This window comes from Castor canadensis, chromosome 2 (assembly GCF_047511655.1).
Source record: "Castor canadensis chromosome 2, mCasCan1.hap1v2, whole genome shotgun sequence".
In the NCBI taxonomy this organism is placed as follows: Eukaryota; Metazoa; Chordata; class Mammalia; order Rodentia; family Castoridae; genus Castor; species Castor canadensis.
Genome location: NC_133387.1, coordinates 194,002,753 through 194,025,633, shown reverse-complemented (window position 1 = coordinate 194,025,633; position 22,881 = coordinate 194,002,753). Strand labels below are relative to the sequence as shown.

General features: G+C 35.9%; 1 protein-coding gene across 4 annotated transcripts; it reads right to left on the bottom strand.

Annotated features, from left to right (window-relative positions):
• Window positions 1–995: 995 nt before the first annotated feature.
• Window positions 996–22,864, bottom strand: Kbtbd3 (kelch repeat and BTB domain containing 3). 4 transcript variants are annotated; one of them, XM_074066807.1, is made up of 4 exons: window positions 22,519–22,864; window positions 9,961–10,176; window positions 8,978–9,222; window positions 996–7,884 (listed from the first exon to the last, which is right to left on the bottom strand). In XM_074066807.1, the coding sequence occupies exons 3-4, from the start codon at window positions 9,208–9,210 to the stop codon at window positions 6,282–6,284; spliced, it is 1,836 nt and encodes a 611-aa protein (XP_073922908.1). In that variant the 5' UTR covers window positions 9,211–9,222; window positions 9,961–10,176; window positions 22,519–22,864; the 3' UTR covers window positions 996–6,281. The 4 variants fall into 4 exon arrangements, with proteins under 4 accessions (XP_073922908.1, XP_020015245.1, XP_020015246.1 ...); XM_020159656.2 differs by lacking the exon at window positions 9,961–10,176 and having other exon boundaries at window positions 22,515–22,864; XM_020159657.2 differs by lacking the exon at window positions 9,961–10,176.
• Window positions 22,865–22,881: the final 17 nt, after the last annotated feature.

The window sequence follows — 22,881 nt, the reverse complement described above, 5'->3', positions numbered from 1 at the left end:
CAGTCTGGACTAAGGACTTGCTAGCTTAGGTCACTTAGTAAATCATACTTCATTACAAAGGAAAATCCAAAGCATGACAGAAAATAAATGGCCCTGTCCAGAGAGAAGAAAGATGAAGAGACTAGAGCTAAAAGACATTCTGTCCTCTGCAAATACTTTAAATCCCTCTTTCAGTGCTACTTAGACTTTCGAACTTGGTCCCTTCACTAACTCTATCACCCCTTGAGCTCCTGGGTTTGTGAGAGAGGAAGGCTACATCTGGCAGCTAACTGGCCTCTGCGTGCCTAGTAGCCCAATGGCCAGGGCTTGTTGGTTCCTGGCCCTGTACATTTGGTAACTTCTGTTGTTGTCTGTGGCCTGTGGACATTTGGTCTGTTCTTCACTTACTTGGAGCCTAGAGGTTTCTCCCACTCTGTAACTCACTTGAAGACTGGTGGTTACTCTGTTCATTTCAGACCAGGTTGTCTACCTCCTTTTTTTTCTTGTTGGTACTAGGGTTTAAACTCAGGGCCTCACCCTTATTAGGCAGGTGCTCTACCACTTGAGCCATTCCATCAGTCCTTTTTTTTGGGTTCAGTTATTTTTTAGACAGAATCTTGCACTTTTCACCCAAGGTTGTTCTTGGACCACAATCATCCTATCTAGACCTTCTGTGTAGTTGGGATTAGTGGACTGCACCACCATGCCTGAGTTGTTTGCAGAGCTAGGGCATTCCTAACATTATTATTATTATTATCATGTAACCTGGGCTGGCCTCAAACTGCTATCCTCCCAATATCTGCCTGAGTATCCAAGATTACAAGTGTGTACTCCCATGCCCGTCCAGGTTGACATCTTGAAGTCCACATGACTAAACATATCCCAACTACAGAAATCCCTTCTGCCATCCCCTGTCCACCTCCACCACCACACTCTCAGTAGTTTTGAGACCCACCAGCATTTCCCTGGAACCTGGGGCACCTGGAGAGAGGCAAGAAAATGAGAACCCTGGCATCCACCTTTCTCCACCTCTTTTATTTCTACTATCAATAAATACAGATTATATATATTTTGAGATACATTTTAATAAATTAACAATTATTTATAGAGTTGAAATGTTTTGCTTCTTGTTGATATGGTTAACACAGACCTGCAAAGATGCTGATTTTATTTCTCATAGCATATGGCAAAAGCCTACATTCCACGGACAGAGAAGTGAAGTTACCTGTATATGTGATGTTAGCAGCTTTGGGAGTTATCTCCCCAAGTGAAAAAGATCAGTGAAGCTATTATACTCTTGTAGGGAAAATGGGGGTTGCATATGTACTACTAAAACTTGCAGTCAATCTGTTACAGCCTTTGAAAGGAAACACAGAACTAGACAGTACAGAAGAAAATCATGGAAGACCAGTAATCCCCAAGTACAAAAAACCAACTTCAAGAACCAACTATATGTACATAACTATAGAATCAACTATATGCTCGCTCCAAAAGTCAGCAACATATTATATGTTTTTTCTGTCTCACAAAATGCATCTGGTTAACTTTTACATATAATAAAAAAGTAAACTGATATTGCATCAACAGCCTATACAAAATTTCTCGGATGATAAACATAAGCAAGCTATAAACTATTATAAAAGAATTAACACATGTGTAGAGAATTAAAGTACAATGTAGTTTGCATTCTAAAACGTGAAATCTTACCATGGATTCAAATAATTTCCATTGTACATGAAAACAAGTTGCAAAGAGTACAGATACATCAAACCCCTTCAGGAACAATGTAACTATGATAAGTATATTTTGCTTCACATATTGCTTAATAGAATATCAATCTATTGGATGCATTACTATTTGACAGGCACTATGCTAATTGCTGGGTCCTGAAATGATGAAGATATGCCTTTATCCCCATGAGCTTTCAGTTAAATGAGGAATGCAGACATGTAAATAAATATTTATATAATAAGTATAAATATTTATTATATAGGACCAATGGCTGGAAGTTGTTACAACAAGCTAGAGTTATTTTCAATGTTAGGAAAACATTGGTGGCTGAATTAGAAACTGACAAAAAAATCATGTGTCTAGGATATTTTAGAATTTAGAAGGTTTTTTACACTAGATGGGAAACTATCTTTGATTCCAAGGTTATTTTCAACTTTGAATGAGTCCATGACTTATGAGTTATCTTTGGATAAAAGTCTAACAGTGTCATCTGTGATTAAATTCCCTATTACGATTTAAATTTGATAAACATCAAATTATAAACACATTTAAAATTTTAAGATGTAAGGATAGTCTTTCAAAGGAAATATTTAACTAAAATCATTGCCTTTGCTTCAAGGACATAATAATTCAGTTTCAAGGACATAATAATTCAGATAAAAATTTTGGTACTAGTCTTTCAGTTTTTTATGCACTATAAAACAAATGTGCATCTATGATAAGCAGATGGAAAAACCTGTTAGGAGCTCACTATAAATGTCAGCACCATTTACAGACTTTTTTCCTGAGTGCTTAAAAAAAAAAGAAAAAAATTCCTTTCAACAAAAATGCTCAACTGATGTTGTTTTAAAAATCAAGTCCTCTTGAAAAATCTTGAGGATACAGAACCATTGAAGTCAGAATGCCTAAAATCCTAAATAAGTTGGAGGAGGAAGCAATTAGTGTTACATAAGAAAATGATGGAGCTCAAAATGTGTAAATAATATGTAAAAATCTTTGGTCATGCACTCCTGTATAAGAAGTTATTGGGCTAGTAATGTCATATGCCATAGTGTGACAAATGTTCTCATTCTGAAGTAGAACTTTATAAAGTAAAGGTGTTTCTCACACTGAACAGAAATCTGCTTACTTATAAATTCCAGCCCTTGTTTTGGTTGCTGTCCTGAGCTACCCACTGGAAGACATTTTGGAATCTTACACTTCAATTCCAAACATAGCGGAGAAAATTTTACAGAACATTGACTCCAAACTGAGAAGAGTGATCTTCAAGTAACATTACACATTCAACTATATATTTAATCATTACATCATAGCATTTATTACTTCCACTTACCAAAATATTAAACAGATGCATGCCTCTGCGCTAGATTCTGATTTTTAAGTGATAACCTCTGTGCCAAGCACACTAAACACATAATCAGTTGCTCTTCTTAGGATCTGTGAATGTGGAATCATATTGTATAGTATATGGCTGTTCTCAATAAATCTAGCTTTCCAGGGTAGTCTGTAAAGAATACTGCTGTGATAAAGACCTTTTTCCTTCTCAATACCAGAGTTGAGTACTATAGGAATGTAGTTAATTCTGATCATGCAAATATTTTCCACACTGCTTAGTTTCAAAGGCTGTAGATGAACAAAAAGGTGCATCGCATTTTAACTCGAGCTCGAAGATTGCTCCAGGAATATCCATTAATTTTGGATTGATCTTATATGTTAATCTTTTTTATATTTAATAATGCCACATACCTACTTTCAATTTTAGAAGCTATTACATTAAATATTTTTGCATGCATAATCCAAATGTGGTGAAGCAAGACAAATGATAATGGATTTAGAAATGGGAAATAGAATTTTTCCACAGGAATGACAGCTATCTGGATAATGAGCATAATTATTTTGTCTCTTATGCTGCAGCATTGGCAAAAAACATACAATGAAAGAAAACAGACTTTGAAAAAAGACCAAGGGAAGAGGTCATAATGAGATGTTATTTCCCTCTTACTAACCTTTTAGACAGGAAAAATGGCTCCTTCTGGTAGTGAGACTAGATTCCAGGGATCACTGATCTTTGTATGTTAGAGATTCAGAATGAAGAGTGAAGCCAGAAAGATATATTTTGTTCTTAGGCAAACGAATCCTCAGTGATTGGTCAGACCAAAGGACATAACCAACTTAGTCACTGTCCCTGTGTGGTTCTGAAAGGAGGACCGCTTTTCAGTAAGGCAGACAGATCAAATGAAAGTTTCACAAGGAGATACAAAATTAGAAGATCAGTTAGTAGAGCCAAGTCCGGTATTGATTGCTTTTGGTGACAAGCAAAAAATAAAATAAAGGAGAGTTTGAGGTTTTATGACTTGATGGAGTATTTTTCTCACAGTGATAACTGGAGAAGAGGGCAAAGAGGCTGATGGAAAGAGAGGACAATAAATGAAAATGATTGAAAAGCAACCCACAGCAATTTTAGCAACTAAGACAGAAAATCAGCATTAGAAAAAGTATTTAATCAAATGTAGAGGGAGTCTTAATAAAAGCAATTCTAGAAACATTACCATAAATCAATGGCTAATGAGAAGAATGGTGGAATTCAAGATGATACAATAGACAGTATCAGAAAGTGACTCACTTTTGCATTAGTTTCTCCTCTCTGGAAGAGATGAATACTTTCTGGAGTTAAGTTACAATATTTATTTTAAACATATCCTTAACTGTTCAGCAAATCCATATCTAGGTCATTCATTCTTGTGGTCGTTCTCACAGTCTGCTTTAATGCAATACATGCACACAGAGAAGCCTCACTAAATTTTCTTTTTTTTTTCTGAAACATGCACATAGAGAAAAAGGCAACTAATTATGAGCTTATAGAGAAAGGCCACCAATTCTGCAGAATAGTCTTCATGTAACTGTCATCGGAGTAGAGACCACCCTGATTTTGGAACTACATGGAAATGTGTACTTTAATGTTCTGTTAAATTTTGAAAAATATTTTTGGAACTTAATATTTGCATAAATTGATATGATAAAATAAAAGGACTTTCATTTAGGTATATCTGCAGAATACATTTACTACAGAATACATTTACTACTAAGTGTAGGAATCTACATTTGGTTTCAGAGAAATATACCTACACTTTACCTGAGACATGAATCAGGGATCTTAATGCCTAAAATGCCTGAATCTTTCCAATCCTTGACAAAAACCACACCCTCTTGTAAGCCAGAACCATCTAATAAAGATGGCCAGCACTCCTTCATTGTTTAGTTCAAGGTTAAACACCTAATGGATGCAGGTTGTGAACTCTACTTACTAATACCAAAAGCCTTGTCATTTTTTAAATTTAGAAAGTAACTCACTATGAATAATGAACTGCAGTTAATAAACCAATATGGTGCCTTATAGCTTATATGTGTACATCATCACAGAAAATTCATACCATAGTAGTTAAATCCTGAAATTTCTTATTATAGCTCAATTTAGATACATTTTAACAAGTGCAATAATAGAGTTGGAGTTGTGGCTCAAGTAGAGCGCCTGCCTAGCAAGCATGAAGTCCTGAGTTCAAATCCCAGTACTGCAAAAACAAATAAACAAAAGCCCCAACAATAATGATCCTTTACTTATTTTGAGGTCAAATTTTCTATATCCTTGACTATGCTGGAACCTGACATTAATATGCAACAAGTATTTTAAAACTACTATCCTACAATCCAAGAACATCAATCAATACGCCATATGTTATGATAAATTCAGGCCTGGTGTAACTTGGAACTGTTAATTAAATCAAGAATGCTAACTTACTAAATTTGAACCAGAAAATAAGAGAGATAAGACACTGTTAAAACCTGAAACCAGCTGACATTGGAAAATAATAGAATCAGCATTTAAAAAGATTTAAGTAACTGCCACTGGCATGACATTAAAACACGGTACAATGTGCTCTTAATGAAGTGTTGAATCACAGAAAAAGATCAGCTATGTTTAATGTACTGTTTAGAAGGGTGGGGAAATATATTTCATTTTAGAAAAATTTCTGACCAAAAATGATTAAAAAGGAAGTGTTTAATAAAAGTTAACCAATGACCAGAATGGATAGGAATTAAACTTTTACACCTGCAGTTATCAAGGTAGGATTCTTACCTGTTTGTAACGTATCCTTCAGATCACATAATATAGAGTATATAGTTAATTTTTTACTATCTCAAGAGACTTCCCCCTTCTAAACAGTTCAAATCTGTGAACTTGGAATTTGTTTTAAAACTATCTTTCATGGATAAAATACTTTAAAAATCAGCATCAGAGCCTGATTTTTAATTACATGTGAAAATACTGGGTATTCTGGATTCATCAAGAATAAGTCATATTTAATATATAATTTTTGGTAAAATGCACTTTAAATTTCTGGGGACTTTTTATTCATAAATAGCATACATACATACATAGCAATTCTTTAATAGCAGGAACATTTTCTTTTATTTAGATGTAAAGACCCTTTTACCAGTCCTTACGGAAAACAAATTTACCTGCAGGTTACTAAAACTAGAATAGATTTAGGATAGCCAAGCACATACTACTCTTAGAAATGATTAGAAAACCATGGGTCCCTGTATTTATTGAACTGAATCACCTGGCAGTAAAATTCGGTTAGAGCTCTCGGCATTGGTGAGACTTCTTCCCACTCTGACCTGCTGCTGTGGTACACCTGCACTTCATCTGTGATTTCATCTGGTGCATAGTCACCACCTAGGATATAAATCTTGTCTTCAATTCCAATTGCACCTGCATTAAAGCCTGCACATTCAAAAGATCCTTCACCCTTCCAGACACAAGTATCTGGACAAAAACTATAAACTTTATAGGTGGAAAGGTCACATATGTACAGTGTGCAGTTTACTGGGACAGCTTTAATTAGAGTAGCATGAAAAAATTGCCCAAACTCTGCTACTAATTCTGACCACTGATCAGTTGTAGCATTATATTTAAAAAAACAATCGAGCGATGGGTTAAATGCATCTGCAATTTCTACCTCTGATCCAAGAACATAAATTACATTTTGGCATGCACTTGCTTCTGGGTAGTATATGCCTCTAGGTAATGGGCTAACTGATATCCACTCTTTGGAGAGAGGGTTGTAAGACTCAACATCTAAGAGACTTTTAATGTCCTGAGATCCTCTAGTCTTTCCACCTATGACAAATAATCTATTGAGAGCCATAACTGATGTATGCATGGTTCTTGGTGTTTTCATAGGTGATACCAAAAAGAAGTCATTTTTGACTGGACAGTAGCACCAAGTTTGATCTGTGGCATCATGGTAAGACTCAGCAATATGAAGTCGAACCTTTCTGCAACACTTCCCTTTGCAACCGCCTGTCAAGAATATTTTCTCTCCATAACTAGATAGACTAGATCCTGGCAAATCAATCAGATGTGATTGTGGTAATATCTTCCATGAATCGGTTTTAATATTATAGCAAAATGTATATTGATTTTCTCCATTTTCCTCGGTTTTATGGATGAATATATATTTTTCAGTTGTAGATGGCCGAGCATCAGGGAAGAGTCCACTAGAACCTTGCACGCACTTAATTGCATCCATGATCATGTCAAAACAGTTTGTGCTTTTAAGTAAACTCTCTTCATTGAGCAGACAGTCTTGAAGCATGTCCTCTGATAACTGATGCAATCGGACCTTTTTAATCAAATGGGGCAGATGTTTTTGCCTTGATTCTAAATTATGTTTAATCCAATTAAGGACGACCTTCAGGACTGTTTCTTCTTCGGGAACATCTAATTCATCTGATTCCAGACATTTTTGCAGTACTCCAAAATTCATCTCTAAGAAATCACTGGATTTGAATAATAAAGAAAAGTGATGTTGTACAAAGTATAAAGCATGATCAAACAAACGGGTAGAGCCATAGCTATCTGATATGGACAATAAATGTAAACAATTGACAAGATTAATGCTTTTTATTAAAAAGTCACTGCAAGCTTTGGATAGGAAGGAAACTTGAAGAAATGAGGACAACTGAAAGAACATTTCCACATTATCATCTGTTATTTTTGTTTTTCCAGTATAGGCGTAATCAAGAAACGCTTTTACTGCTTTGGAGGACAAATTAGTTATGGTAACACTTCCATCATCTCTTTCTTTCATGTTTACTTCAAACATAGCCCTGAAAAAATAAAGAACACAAAAGAACAAGTAAACAGGAGTATTTTGTTCCATAATTATTTTCAATATTACCTTAAAGAGATCATGTTTAAGTTGATTTAAAGTGTATTTATGAAATTATGTCTTAATGATGCGCTAGTAAATTACCTTAATGTGTGATATAATTATATACCATATTATTTATCTGTGACAAACATATTATATAACTCCCTAACTCTCCCATGAAAAATATACAGTTTAGCTGAGATGGAGCAAACAATCCAAAAAAGATTATAAAATGTTTGAATTTTATATATCAATTTGTGCTTATATAGAATTTATAGAACTAAGAAAAATTAATCTAGTGGCAGAATTTCTTCATGAGTACATTAATATCAACTGTGCTAGTATTAGCTAAAATTACTTAAAATGCTTTGAGACTTAAGCTTTTAATTTTTTAAATTAATTTTTGATTTGGCAGTAATGCAGCATGAGACAAACAGTAAGATGCCAAATGTCTTCAATGAATGTCTGCCTCTGTAGGAAAAATCCACCAAATCAGAAACATGTTAAAAGACAAATTTTATATAGCATATTAAGGAAAAGGGAATGTGATTTCATAAAACTAAGTAGTAACAGTTTACCAAGCTAGAGATTAAACTCCATTTGCCTTGCTTCTAAAATTGAACATGCAAAATACAAATTTATTGTATTAGGAGGACCAGGATGTCACAAAGAGAGACTTATGTTTGTAATGACTAAGAGACCATACAGGATGGCATTGCCTTGAGATAATTGCCACATCAGACTGGTATTGTGTCTGACCCTTAACCTTATTGGATCAGAAAGCCACTGTCATCCTGAGGGACTGCAGTCAGGTCATGACTAGGAAATGCCCCGTAGGATACTTATATGAGAAATCAAATTATGTTTGGAAAAGGTAGTCTTAAATTCTCCTACTCAAAAATCATTAATTAGCCTAGTTCTACTTAGTTTTTCCATAAGAATCAAAATTCACTGTTGCGTGCTACTGTGGGGGAAAGAATGAGTGTAGTTATAAAATATAACTCAATTATCCATGCCACAAAATCAGAAACAAAGATGAGGTAAAATACCTGAAAAAGTCACTGCATGCTGCTAACACACAACGATGACATGGGATTATTTCATCATTCAAGATTATTTTGAAATCATAAAAGACATTTTGTTCTCTAAAACTCTGCAGTATACTTAAGATTTTCTGTCCGTGGTCTTCTGACACAAGGAAGTTGTTTCTCTTCTCAGATGAAATTCCATTACATGAGCTTTCTTCATTAAAATCATATGAATTATCCATAGCAAATTCCATCTGCTTTTAGAACTAGAACGAAAAACACAATCAGTGATGTAGGAGAGACCTAATAAAAATTTCAGACTATAGACTTTTAGTGCCAATTATTTAAAAATGCTCACTAACAACAATCATGTGATAGTAATCTCTTTTAAGCATTCTATTTCATGGCAGTTAGCAATAATTTCCTTTAAATTTTCATAAATGTTGGGCTCCCTGAAATTAAACAGCATATTATTAAGGCCTAACACTCATGGCTATACAACTGTGTTAAACAAGTCTGGGAATGTAGCTCAGTGGTTGAGCACTTGCCAAGAATGTGGAAAGCTCTGGGTTTGATCCCTAGCACCACAAGAAAACAATTGTGCTAATTGGAAAAATGTGCAAGTTCAGAGCTTATCAAGAATCTCATTGCATGACTAATCTTACTGTTACTGTAAGAGGTATTTCTACAGTAGTTATTATTTGAGTATATACCCAGCACATCCCTGACCCCTCTCCATTTCCTTATGGTAACAAAGTAGGCATTAAAAAATTGACCCTGGAGCAAAGACTACATGCTTTCTGAGATTAGATTTTATAAGAAAATTGTTTTTTAAAAAATCAGAGTTTGATCATATTAGATGAAGGCTAGATAAGTTCAGGAACTTCCCAAACTGAAAATTCAGCTCCAAGCATGAAAGTTTCACCACCAAAAAGCAAGATTGGAAAACAGGAAAGACAGTCCTTGGCAATGAAGAAGCAGAGAAACAGGAAAACTAGACTCACCCCATACATTTCTCTTCTGGTTATAAATTGCTTTGAAGTCATATCAAAACTTAGTGACTTAAGACAATTAATTATCATCTGGGGTTTTTTGGGATTAGCAGGAACTTCCTGCTTGGGGCTTTCATATGGCTGTACATGCAGATGGCAGCTGTGTTTGAAATCATCTTAGCGTATGTCTGGTTCCATGTTCAACATGATTTCCTCTTTCACATTTCACTGAAAAGTTAGGTAAGGTAACAAATGAAAAGAATCACTGATGATTTAGAAGTGGTAGGCAGAGAATATTACAATGGGATTAGGAAGAAACAATGGGCGTGATTTGTGTAAATTATTCTTTAAGAAGTTCGGCAAGGTAGAGGTGAGAAGAATGTGTAGATACTAGGAACTTTTGACTCATTTTAGATGGGAGAAACTTGAGCATGTTAATACACTGAGGATGAAGGCCAGGAATAGAGGAAAATTTTGACAATGATCATAACAATCTTAACATATATATCCATATCACAAAGCAAAATTTTTGGACCTTAAAATGAAGAAACTGGAGAATAATATTATATGTAAAACTTTCATTTCTCTTAGCAGCTAAACACTGATAGGCAATTAGGTGGTTCGAGACTCTGACCATCTACAGCTGTTTAGTGACATAACAAGCCTGAAGGTACCAGGATTTATAACAAACAACTTGAATAGTTATCTCCTAATAATCTTCAAGATTGGTATAAATAAGGCTTTTCTTCAAAACAACAAATTGAGGCTCCATTAAACAACAGGCCTAGGAACACAAAACTCTTAGAAACATGCTCACTTCACTCAAAGTTCATGTTCTTTATAATACCATTGTGATACTCAATTTTAACATCAATTGAAAGCTTAGGAAGCAATTTCAGCAGTAAGAGCTCATCACAAACACACTGCTCAAAAGTTCCCTGGTATTTTCAGGTGTTTTTTTTGAGACAGTGAATCACTACGTAGGCTGGGCTGGCCGTGAACTCACAATCCTCCTGCCTCTGTCTCCTGCGTGTGAGGATTACAGGTATGCATCACCATATCCATCTTAACATCTTTCTTTTTTATTTATTTTTTTTATTATCATATTATTGTTGTTTTAGGGGTACATTATGACATTTACAAAAGTTCTTACAATACATCAGAGTTGAATTCATCCTGTCCATTGTTCTCCTTTATCCCCTCTCCCCCCATTCCTGGAATAGTTTCAACAGGACTCATTTTTCTATTTTCATATGTGAGTGCATAATATTCCACCATATTCACCCTCCTATAATCCTCCCCTCTCCACTAGTACCAACCCCCAGATAGGACCTGTTTTACCTTCCTGTTCTCTGGTTTTTAAAAAAGACACTTTTGTTTAAGATAGCTATATGGGACTTTCATTGTTTCCATGTATGTATTATAACCCAAATTGGTTCATCCTCTGTATTTTTCTCCTTCCTACATTAGTCCCTTTTTTATGATGATTTCAACAGGTTTAAAAATTCTATATTCATTCTTATATAGAAAGTACATCAACCATATTCACCTTCTTAACTTCCTTCAACATTATTCTTGATAACAAAGATGTACGTGGTAATATGAGCTAACATTTGCTGATCAAATAAATAGATATGCCAGGCACTGGCCTATGGATTTCACATGGTATTTAATTTAATTCTTATGACTGTTACCCATATAAAAGACAAAGAGATTCCTGCTCTCCCTATTTTTCCTCCTATGCACAACCACTAATAATATACATACACAAAAAACTCACAAACGTGAAGACTGTGAAAAATGTAGAGAAGAAAGCAGACTAGTTAACAAACTTGGGACCTGAGAAACAATGTGGTCTTTTTGCCTCAAATATTCTATATTCTGAAGGAGCTAGGAATCATGAATCACTAATGAACACACACATAAAGAGCCCCAAGAAAACAACTTGTTCTCTTTAGTCACATATTCAGAAAAGAAGCAACCTCGGCATATACAAAGGTTTTAGAAAATAAAACCAGAAAAACACCCTAAAAATTCATGGCTCTATACCTTCTCATACCTACAAATGAGCAATGAAGAGCCTAGAATTCTACCCATGGTAAGCTGTAATGAGGACTCTAACCTTCCTCCTCCTATGTTACATCCTAGAATGTTCGGTCAGAAAGGCTGAACAACTATTTAAAAATGTATGCAGAGGTAACACTCATAGTCACTATAATGAAATCAAAATGGAGATCTAAAAATGGTTCAAGTGACACACAGGAAGACACAAAAAAGAAAACAGAGAAATGAAAAGCAAGGAGAATAAATATAAACAAAAGATAAATGGTAGGCTTAAGTACTAACATAATAATTGCAATAAGTGTAAATGATCAGAACAAATAAAAGAGTGACTCAACTTCATGTTTCCTGTAAGTAACTCACTTCAAGAATAATGATATAAATAGGTTGAAAGTAACTAGACAAATAGGCTTATATTATTCAAGCATTAATTAAACAAAATCAAGCATTGTAATATTTATTCAGTGAGAAGTAGCCTTCAGCAAGAAAAGTTTTCAGGGAATATTACAATGTTACTCAACCCCCCAAAGAGACTAGCAATTCTAAATATGTACATACCAAGTAATCAAGTTGTGAAATATGTGAAGTAAAAACTGCTACAACTAAAAAGAAAATTAGAAAGATCCATTATGACAGCTGAATATTTTAATATCCCTCTCTCTAAAATTAGTGGAAATAATAAAAATCATCAAGGATTTAGAGGAATTCAACAACACCATCAACCAAAAGAATGTAATAAAAAGAATTACAGCAATTGCAACCTAAAAATGGCATTATACATACTTTTTTAAGTGACCGTGGAACATAAACCTAGTTTGACCATATCCTGACCCACAAAACAAACCTCAAAGAAGTTAAAAGAATTGAAATCACTAATATTATGTTATCTAACCACAATGGAATCAGGCCAGAAATTAATAATAAAAAATGAAAATGTTCAAGTACTTGGAAACTAATAACATACTTCTAAATAATCCACGGGTCAGTCAAAGGTAATTAAAAGTATATTGATTTGAAATATAACATATCAAATTCGAATGCATTTAAAACAGTGTTCAGAGGAAAACCTATAGCATCAAGTATTTATATTCCCACAACTAATGCAATATGAAATATATAATTTGAACAGCCACGTAAATACTTAGGAAATTAAATTTATCAGTGTAAAGTATTAATAACAATTCTAGTGCTTCTTCAGAATATAGGAGAGAACATGTCCCAACTAACTATGAAACCAATCTTACTGTGGTCTCCAAAGACAGTACCCAAAACAAACACACACACAAAAATGCCACAACCACAGACCTATATTCCTCACAAATATAGATGAAAACTTTTTAAAAATTTTTTATGAGGGTATATTTGTTGTACAGGAGGAGATTCATTGTGAGAATTCCAAATAGGTTTATATTGTACATTTGTTAGACCCCCTCCATCTTTCCCCCTCAACACCCACCCCATCCCACTTAAAGCAATTACAAGAGATTTCTTTGTTCTATTTCATATAAGTATATGAAGTCCATCAGCCATATGCCCTCACCTTAATCTCCTTCATTCACCCTATTACCTCCCACAAATACCCCTATACACACTTACCTATTTTATAGTCCTGTCTTTCACTATTAATATCTAAGTCAATGTTCTAATCTAAGGGGATTCTCAATGTGTCCTTGCTGTGAGTACACTTTAGTTTGGTCCATTCAACCCCTTCCATTACTCTCTCTTAACACTTCCCTCCCACCTACCCCCAAGTTTTCAATGCTTTCAACACATATTCTTATATCCTCTAGCTTCATAGATGTTACGTATTATATCGTTGATACTCTATCATTCCCTTTTCCTTTCCCTCCTTTTCTGAGTTCCGTAATGTTGTCCCACTATTACAAACATTCTACATATACATTTGTATATGATCATGTTTGTTTTTGTGTATATGTTTATCTTTTGGATCTCTCTTCTACATATGGGAGAAAACATGTGGCCTTTATCTTTCTGCACTTGACCTACTTCACTTAATGTGATGTCCTCCAATTACATCCATTTATCTTCAAACCACATGACACCATTCTTCATTATGGCTGAGTAAAATTCCCCTCCTTTCTTCCCTCCCTTCCTTCCTTCCATCTATATCACATTTTCTTGCTGCATTCATCAGTTGCACTGCATCTGGGTTATTTCCATAGCTTGGCTATTGTGAACAGTGCTGTAATAAACAATGGTGTGCAAGTGTCTCTATGGTATCCTGACTATATTCCTTTGGATATATGCCTAGGAGTGGCATCACTGGATCATATGGCAGTTCTATTTTTAACTTTTTGAGGAATATGCTTTCCATAATGGTTGCATTAATTTGTATTGCCACCAATTCTTAGCTGGAGCAGTAAGACAAGAGCAAGAAATTAAAGGGATTCAAGTAGGGAAGGAAGAAATTGAACTATCCCTATTTGCAGATGACATAATCCTATACTAAAAGACCCTAAAAACTCCACCAGAAGAACTCCTAGAAATCATAATCTCTTCTTGGCAAAGTAGCAGGATATGAAATGAATATAAAGAAATCAGTAGCCTTCTTATATACCAACAATGAACAGACTGAGAAAGAAATCAGGGAAACAATTCATTTAAAATAGCCTCAAAAAATACCTAGGAATAAATTTAACCAAGAAAACCAGAGACCTTTTCAATGAAAAGTATAAACCACTGAAGAAAGAAATCAAAGAAGACATCAGAAGATGGAAAGATCTCCCAAGCTCATGGATTGCCAGAATCAACATTGTGAAAATGGTCATTCTACCAAAAGCAATCTCCATGTTCAATGCAATCCCTATGATATTCTTCACAGATAGAAAAATAAATCCTAAAATTAATATGGAATCAGAGAAGACCTTGAAAAGCCAAAGCAATTCTGAGCAAAAAGTCCAACGCTGGATGGAGGCATCACAATATCCAACTTCAAACAAACAGCATGCTATTAGCATAAAAACACATGAAGACCAATGGATTAGAATAGAAGACCTAGACATAAACTCATGTAGCTACAGCCAACTGATTTTTGACAAAGGAGTTCAAAGCACATGATGGACAAAAGACAGCCTCTTCAATAAATGTTGCTGGGAAAACTGATATCCACATGTAGAAGACTAAAACTAGATCCCTGCCTCTCACCCCACCAAGATCAGTTCCAAGTGGATCAAAAACCATAATATAAGGCTTAAAACTTTGAAACAATTACAGGAAGTAGTAGAAAATGAACTGGAACACATAGGCATAGAGAATAACTTCCTAAATAGAACTCCAGTGGCTCAGCATCTAAGAGAAAATGTACAAACGGAACTGCATCAAACTAAAAATTTTTGCACAGCAAAGGAGACAGTCACTAGACTTAGGAGACCACCCACAGAATGGGTGACAATCTTTGCCAGCTACTCATCTGAGTAGGGACTAACATCCAGAATCTACAGGGAACTCAAAAACTCAGCTCCCAAACAATCAACATCCCAATGAAGAAATGGGCACACAAATTAAATAGGGAATTTTCAAAGAAGAGGTATCAATGGCCAATAAATACATGAAGTAGTGTTCAACTTCCCTAGTTATAAAAGAGATGCAATTCAAAATAGATTTCATCTCACCCCAGTTAGAATGGCCACGTTCAAGAGTAAAAACAACTAATGCTGCTGAGGATACAGTGAAACAGATGTAAACTTCTTAACAAAATATTAGTCCAGAGAATTTAGCAAAATATGAAAGAAATTATACACGTCCAAGAAAGTTGATCAACACATGTAAGGGTGATTCAGCATTTGAATGTCATCAATGAAATCCATCATACTAGCAAACTAAAGATGAAAAATTAAATGACATCAATTCATACAAAAAAGTGACGAAATCCAATGCCTGTTCATTAGAAAAACTCCCAGCCAATGAGGAAAAGAGACTATTTCTCCCTCAACTTGATAGAGAATAAAACCTATGGCTAATTTTTACTGTAGTTGTACCTTAAATAACACAACCGTTGGGGAAAACTGGTGATGGGCACATGAGAACCCTCCATATATCCTTGCACTTGTCTACCCATATGCAATTATTTCAAAATAAAAATTAAAACACAAAATATCAATATAATTCAGAAACTACATTAAAGTTTTGTTTTTCCTCAAAACACTTAAAATGCAAAAAAACCCACATCATCTTACTTTGAATATGAAATGGTTTCTCAGTATTTTTAAATAATAAAACAGAAAAAATATACCTAAACCAGAGACTTCCAAAAAGATAACAACCAGAACTCTTCAAAAGAGATCTCTGTGTTTGGAGATATATATAGCTCAGTGGTTGAGTGCTTGCCCAGCATGCTTGAGGCCCTGGGTTCAACCCCCAGTACCCTTTCCTCTCAAAGAAAAGCAAAAGAAAGACCACAAAAAAAAAGCTGCATTTCTGCATAGTGGTGCAGTTATTGAGAATGTAAAAAAAAACCTTAAAACCCAAACAAAACATTTCAAATCAACTTTAACATTATTAAAAACACGTATGTCATACAGATATTTTGTTGCATTGAGTCAATAAGGCACATGGTTCATGACTAAGAATGAACTCAGTGTATGCATAAAGAAATTTTCATTTCTGTAAACAGGAATGAAACAAACCTAACTGGACAATTTAAAGTATACTAAAATAATATTCTTTTTTGGTGGTACAAGGATTTAACTCAGGGCCTCACAGTTGCTGGGCAGGTGCTACTGCTTGAGCCACTCCACTAGCCCCAAAAATAATATTTTAAGGTCATTTCAGTATTGTTTTACAAAGTTGTTTAAAAAAATAAAGCTTGCAATGTATATTCTACACTGAATGACAAATCTAAGAAGCTAAAATTCTCCACTTCTTTAATTTGGTTTGCATTAATTGATACTTGTATAAGTGTATTTTGCAAATAATAAGAACATGAGATTTGGAACCAGAGTAAGAGGTATCAGATGGTCCATTACTTACTAATGACTCCTACTTTGACTCTGAGGATTTGGCTCCCTTAGCTGCAAAGTGGACATTCTAGTTACATCGGAATGTTAGCCCTAAATGATATGAATATTAAATTAATATTATCAATATGCACATAAAATTAGTGACATAATTAACCATTAAATAATACTTCATTCATGGCAAAAGATTTATGAGGCAACCATTTTGCCCCAAATTTTCTTCAAACTGAATGAAGACAGTTTACAGATTGTAAGGCAACTTTCCTCACACTTATTTATATCCAAAGTGCACAGGCATTGCACAATCACTTTGGCTGGGTAACAGTCATTATCAACGATGAGGTCAATATTTTCCATGTATTAAACTTGAAGCAATGGACATCTTAGAAGATGTATCTTAGAAGAAAACCCTGGAGTTAATAACATACTTGTATAAGAAATGATGACTCACTTATGCTCTAAGCAGAGAATGATATTATCTTGATATAACATGGACATAGAAACACCGTTGCAAGTGAATGAAGAGCGAGACTTTGAATGTTAAGAAACTTTTGGTGTACTTCAGCCAATTAATTTTGCTTAGATTTTAATTTTTATACATGTCCAGGGGTAATATAATGTATGTATATTATGTATATGTATATATATATTTTTAAAGGGTTTTTTGTGGAAGAATGGAAAATTCCAAGTGATAAAAATTTGTGCCATAGTTAAAGTGGTATTTTTCTTTCTTAGTCGTATATAAATAATAGTATTATTATATACTATTATATAATAATACTTTATCATAGTGTCTCTCAGCTTCAATGAAACACCTTCCTGCCCAAAACACTGAGTCACTTTTCAAAACTGTTTTATACTTTTTAAAATATCTCTTATTACAATTTTGTTTAAATAATTGAATCAATAAAACAACAAGAATTAGGTCTAAGAAGGAAGACTTTGATGTAATGGCAGAAAAGCATATTCTACTTGACAGAAATAGATTACACTACAGCTGTGTTACTACTGATGTGGGCTTTGATTTCAGTGGGTCCTCCAGTGATATTAGTTTGATCATTGATGCTTCAATATGGAGTATGATTTCTGGCCTATTCTGTTCAATATTTAATGAAGACGTTAACAGTACAATAGGGACTGAATTAGGGATTAGAGAGCTCTTGGAGAATATGATACACATGGTTCCTGTTTTCTTGTTGTTCAGTATTTAATGAGGAAGAATGAAAATAAATAAGTTACATGAATATGTAATTGGAAATTGTTATGAATATCATGAAGAAGCAATTAGGAAATGGATATAAAAATGAACAGCGAGGGTCATCCAACATCAGATAACAGCAATGGTAACAGCACTTCTACAGTGCTCACTGACCTTTGTACTACATGCATTATGTATTCTTTTAATTTTCAAAACAACTGTATAAAGCAGACATTATTATTATCCCTGTTTTATAGATAGGGAAAAAAGAGACATTGAAGATTTAAGTAATTTGCCTACAGTCACATACAGCAAGTAAGTGGAGAGCTGGCATGTGAACCCAGGTGGTCAGGCTCCTGAACCCTGACTCTCACTACAAAATAAAGGAAAGCCTTTCTGAGAAGGTATCATTTGAGATCTGAATGATGAGAAGTAAGAGGTTGGTGTGAAAAACCCACATATAAAGCCCTATAGTAAGAAAGGAGTCCTTCAATTTTAAGAAATTAATGGTGGCCAGTACAGTTAGTGGGGGCAAGAACATCAGGAAACAGGGCTGCAGAAAGCAGATGCAAGGAGCTGGGATTACATTTTAAGTGCGGTGGGAACTACTTGCTTTAAACTGGCAGTGATTTGACATTTTTAAAATACATTTCTAACTAACGTGAAGGATAAATTGAAAGAAGGTTAAGGGAAGCAGAGTCCATGTTACTTAACAATCGTTAGAAAGATTACAGGAGTGGCTATTATTATGAAAGGCTGTATTCTAAATATGAGGGGATACAGTTAAAAGCAATAAACACAAGTCCTCCCCTCTGGGGTCCTGGTTAGAGTAGGGAAAACACACACACACACACACACACACCAATTTCTCCTTCAATACAAGACATTTTTCACAGAATTCAAATTCTAACATCTCTCATCTTAAACATCAAAAAAATTCTACCATTTGACTTCTTTTTCTCTTCTAGCTACTATCCTATTTTTCTACTTCCTATCTAGAAAAAATCTTTAAAGAACACTCTGAGAGCATCATGTCCAGTAAGCATCTCAACCCACTATAATCAAGTTCCTCTTTTTTACTCCACCAAAACTTCCCTCATCAATGTCACCACACTATCATCTTGAAGTCAAATGCTACTTTGTTTCTCCTCATCTTATATAACCTTTCAGAAATATCAGTTCTCCTTTCTTGAAACACTCCTTTAGTTTTTATGTTACAACATTCTTCAGGTTTCCTACTTTGCTGGCTTGTTCTCAATCTGATTAGGAAGCAATGTAGCATAGTGATTAAGGGCATGGACTTCTAGATTTAGCTATGAGGACAAATTATGCTTATAGAGGACAGACTTAGACGAGAATGCTCCCCTTTCTCACACAGGCAAAGAAAACTAACCACTGAAAGAATCATGGTTTAGCCTAGAGTGTTAACTACTAATGGCAATGAAGAGAAGTAAATTGATTAACTCAACTTTAGAAGTAGAACCAACAGGGCTTTGGGATAGAGTGGATAATGGAGAACCAAGGAGAAGGAGAATCATAGTTTGTTCCTTGAGTGACTGGCAAAATTCTGGAGCTATTCAATAAAGTCACGGGAGAAAAAGTTTTAGAGAGAATAAAGTTTGTAATGCAATAAAAAGCTAGTGAATATTACCTAAAAGTTACCTAATCTTAGCAATGATATCTTTTGATGTGTTTCCATTGAAATTAATACCTGGGAGATGTTATGTGATTTACTCAGTCACACAGATAAATTGGTGGTAGAACTGGAAACAGGACACAAGTCTCCCAGAATACTGCTAAGAAGTCAGAGATCAAGATCAGGCAAAAGGACCACATATACGAAATAAAAAAAATGTGGCAGGGTCCCTCTTATGTTAGTCCTCTTCTTCTCCTGACCAATGTAATAAAAATATTTACCACAATCTTTGGACTTATTGAATATAGTTAGGCAAATTATTAACTTCAAAATTATATTTACTTTTAAAAAGTGTGGGACAATGTATGCACATATGAATAAATGACTAAAGCAAAAAAAAGTGTGTATTGCAGCAAAAAAAAAAAGTGTGGGAGGTAAATGCAACAGACAACATAAAAAACCAGTATTACCCAGTGAAAATGATAAAAAAAAATCATTGTGAAAGTCAATTCATAACATTTACTCATGTATACTACTTGTAATAGCTAAGGTACACATAAAATTCTCTCAAGTAGTTTATATTCTGATTTGCATGGTAACATGCATATAAATTACACAAGACCATTGAAATGTCCTAGGGTATTACTGAAATAATGGCCAAATGAATTGTATAAACAATATTGTTTAAAAGAACTCTGGAGTAGGCCTTAAGGAAAGGCAAGGTTTACATTAAACCTTAATGGACAAGTAAGATTTTTAGAAAGTAGATAGGGAAGGGATTAAATTAAATAGAAAAAGGTAGGGAACTAGCTTTGGGGTTGGGAATAGGAAGTGGGGAGAATGAGCTATTTAAATTGGGTGAGTAGAGACATTCTTTTTTTTTTTTTAATGACATTTGGGCCTGAATGATACAGAGGAACAAAGAATGTGATGATGGGAAGAGAGGAGGAGAATATTCTAGGTAGAGAGAACACTACATCACCTCTTTGTGTATTAGGCTCCATAGATCAATATTCAACGGTAAAAGAATAGGTTATGAGTTCCTCATCTGAATTTAAATTATTCCACACATTCTTTCTGGGCTATTTCTTCATTGCTAATAACTACTACACAGAAGACTATCCAGAAGTGTTTTAGAGCTGGTACCAGTGGCTCCCACCTGTAATCTTAACTATTTAGGAGGCTGAAATCAGGAGGATTGAAGTTGGAGTCTAGCCTGGGCAAACAGGTCATGAGACTCCACTGGAATAGGAAGAAAAGCTAAGCATTGTGGCATGCACCTGTCATCACAGCCACAGAAGGAAGAGTAAAATAAGCATAAAATGCAAGATCTTGATCAAGGCTGGCCTGAGCAAAAGTTGAGATCCTATTTCCCAAATAACCAGAATAAAAAGGGCTGGAGGTGAGGCCCAAGTGGTAGAGTGCCTGCCTAGCAAGCAGGAAGCCCTGAGTCCAAGCCCATGCATTACTAAGAAAAAAAAAAGTGCCTTAGAAAAAGCAAATAAGCTAAAATTTAAAACAAGAAGAACAAGTTACAATATGCCCAAATATTAAAGTGAAAATGGAAAACTGATAGGACCACTGCTGATGCGTGGGTAATAGTACTCTTTTTCCACATACCTTTACTCTTATTCTAGCCCTTTATGTACATGCTGCATCTGCCTCGCCACACTGCATACTCCCTACCATTGATAAGGCTTAACTATGGCATCTGACACCGGCTTTGGGTAAGTATTAGCTAAACGGACGCCACTGAGCCAGTAATTTTATCTTACGGTCCTTCAAGGATATAGTGTGTACAAAATCCCATGTGTTTGCAAAAAGATTCCAAAGGGTTCATGGTATCCCCAAACAGTAAAAGGGAACAAGCACAGTAAAAGAACAGAATGAAATCCACCTTCAAAAATAACAGGCAGGTAATTGTGTTAATCACTGCTACTGGCTTTGGGCCGCGATTTCCCTGCAGCTATAGGAAGAAGGGAACACACAGCATGGCATTTAATCTACCATCAAGCGAGGTATTTACAGTCATCTGCAGAGACCAACTTTTCTCTGGATTTTGATCACGTGGGGTTTCATGCAAGAGTCACCAGGGTCTAGATGGAACAACTATGGCAAGAGTGACATAAGTCAGTATGACTCTTCATAAAGTCAGAAAAGCATGGAGCAAAGGCACAGAGCGAACCCGAAGGGCCGCTTAGGTTACTTATTTACTTGGTTTGGCTGCTTACTAGATGGAGGAGCTCTCATGATTACACTGACGCCTCAACAACAGCAACCTGGGTTTTCTCCCTGGGGCGCCCGCCCAGGCCTGGCAATCCCCAGGCTGCACCTGGGTCTCAGCGCCGCAATGAAGGGTGTGCACCACTCAAGCTGCTGGCTGACAGCCTGGGATCAAGCAGGCCTTGGAGGGCTCTGCTGGGGTCAGAGGTGTCCAGGTGAGGGTGGGAGTCAGCCCATGCGATGGGGACGGAGGAGGGAAGACAACTGAGGGCCGCCGCGTTGCACAACTCCAGGGGGCACCAGGGCAATCACCCCTCCTCTAGCCGGGGAAACCTCTCCTGCCCTGCAACGCTAAGGAGCGGCAGAAGCAGCTGAAGCCAAGGAAAGCGTCTCTGCGGGTGTTGGAAGCCAACCGCAGTCCCCCGGCGTAAAGCACTACCATCCCATTCCTCCCTCGGACCCCGGAGCTCACCCACCAGCACCTGCAGTCTCCGAAGTCTCCACCCCGGTCTCGCTGCCTCCAGAGCACTGGTTGCTATTGGCTAGCACCGCTGTCCGGTTAGTTCTTCTCTAAGCGTGAGTGGCGTAACTGTTCTGCGCTTGGACTTGGTCCCGCCCCTCACTTGCCTCCTGAGCCACGCCCACACACGTCACGTGACGCCTGCAGCTCCCAGAAACCGAACTGCGTCTCCGCCCCCGGCCACTTTCTTCACGAGGAGAAGGTCGAGTTTGGGGCGGGGCAGCGTAGGATCTCGATGGGCTACGGGCCTGTAGTCGTTTTGTGACGTCCCGCCCCTGCGCGCCTTTGCCGGGAGAAGGGGGCGGAGCCTGAGGCGTAC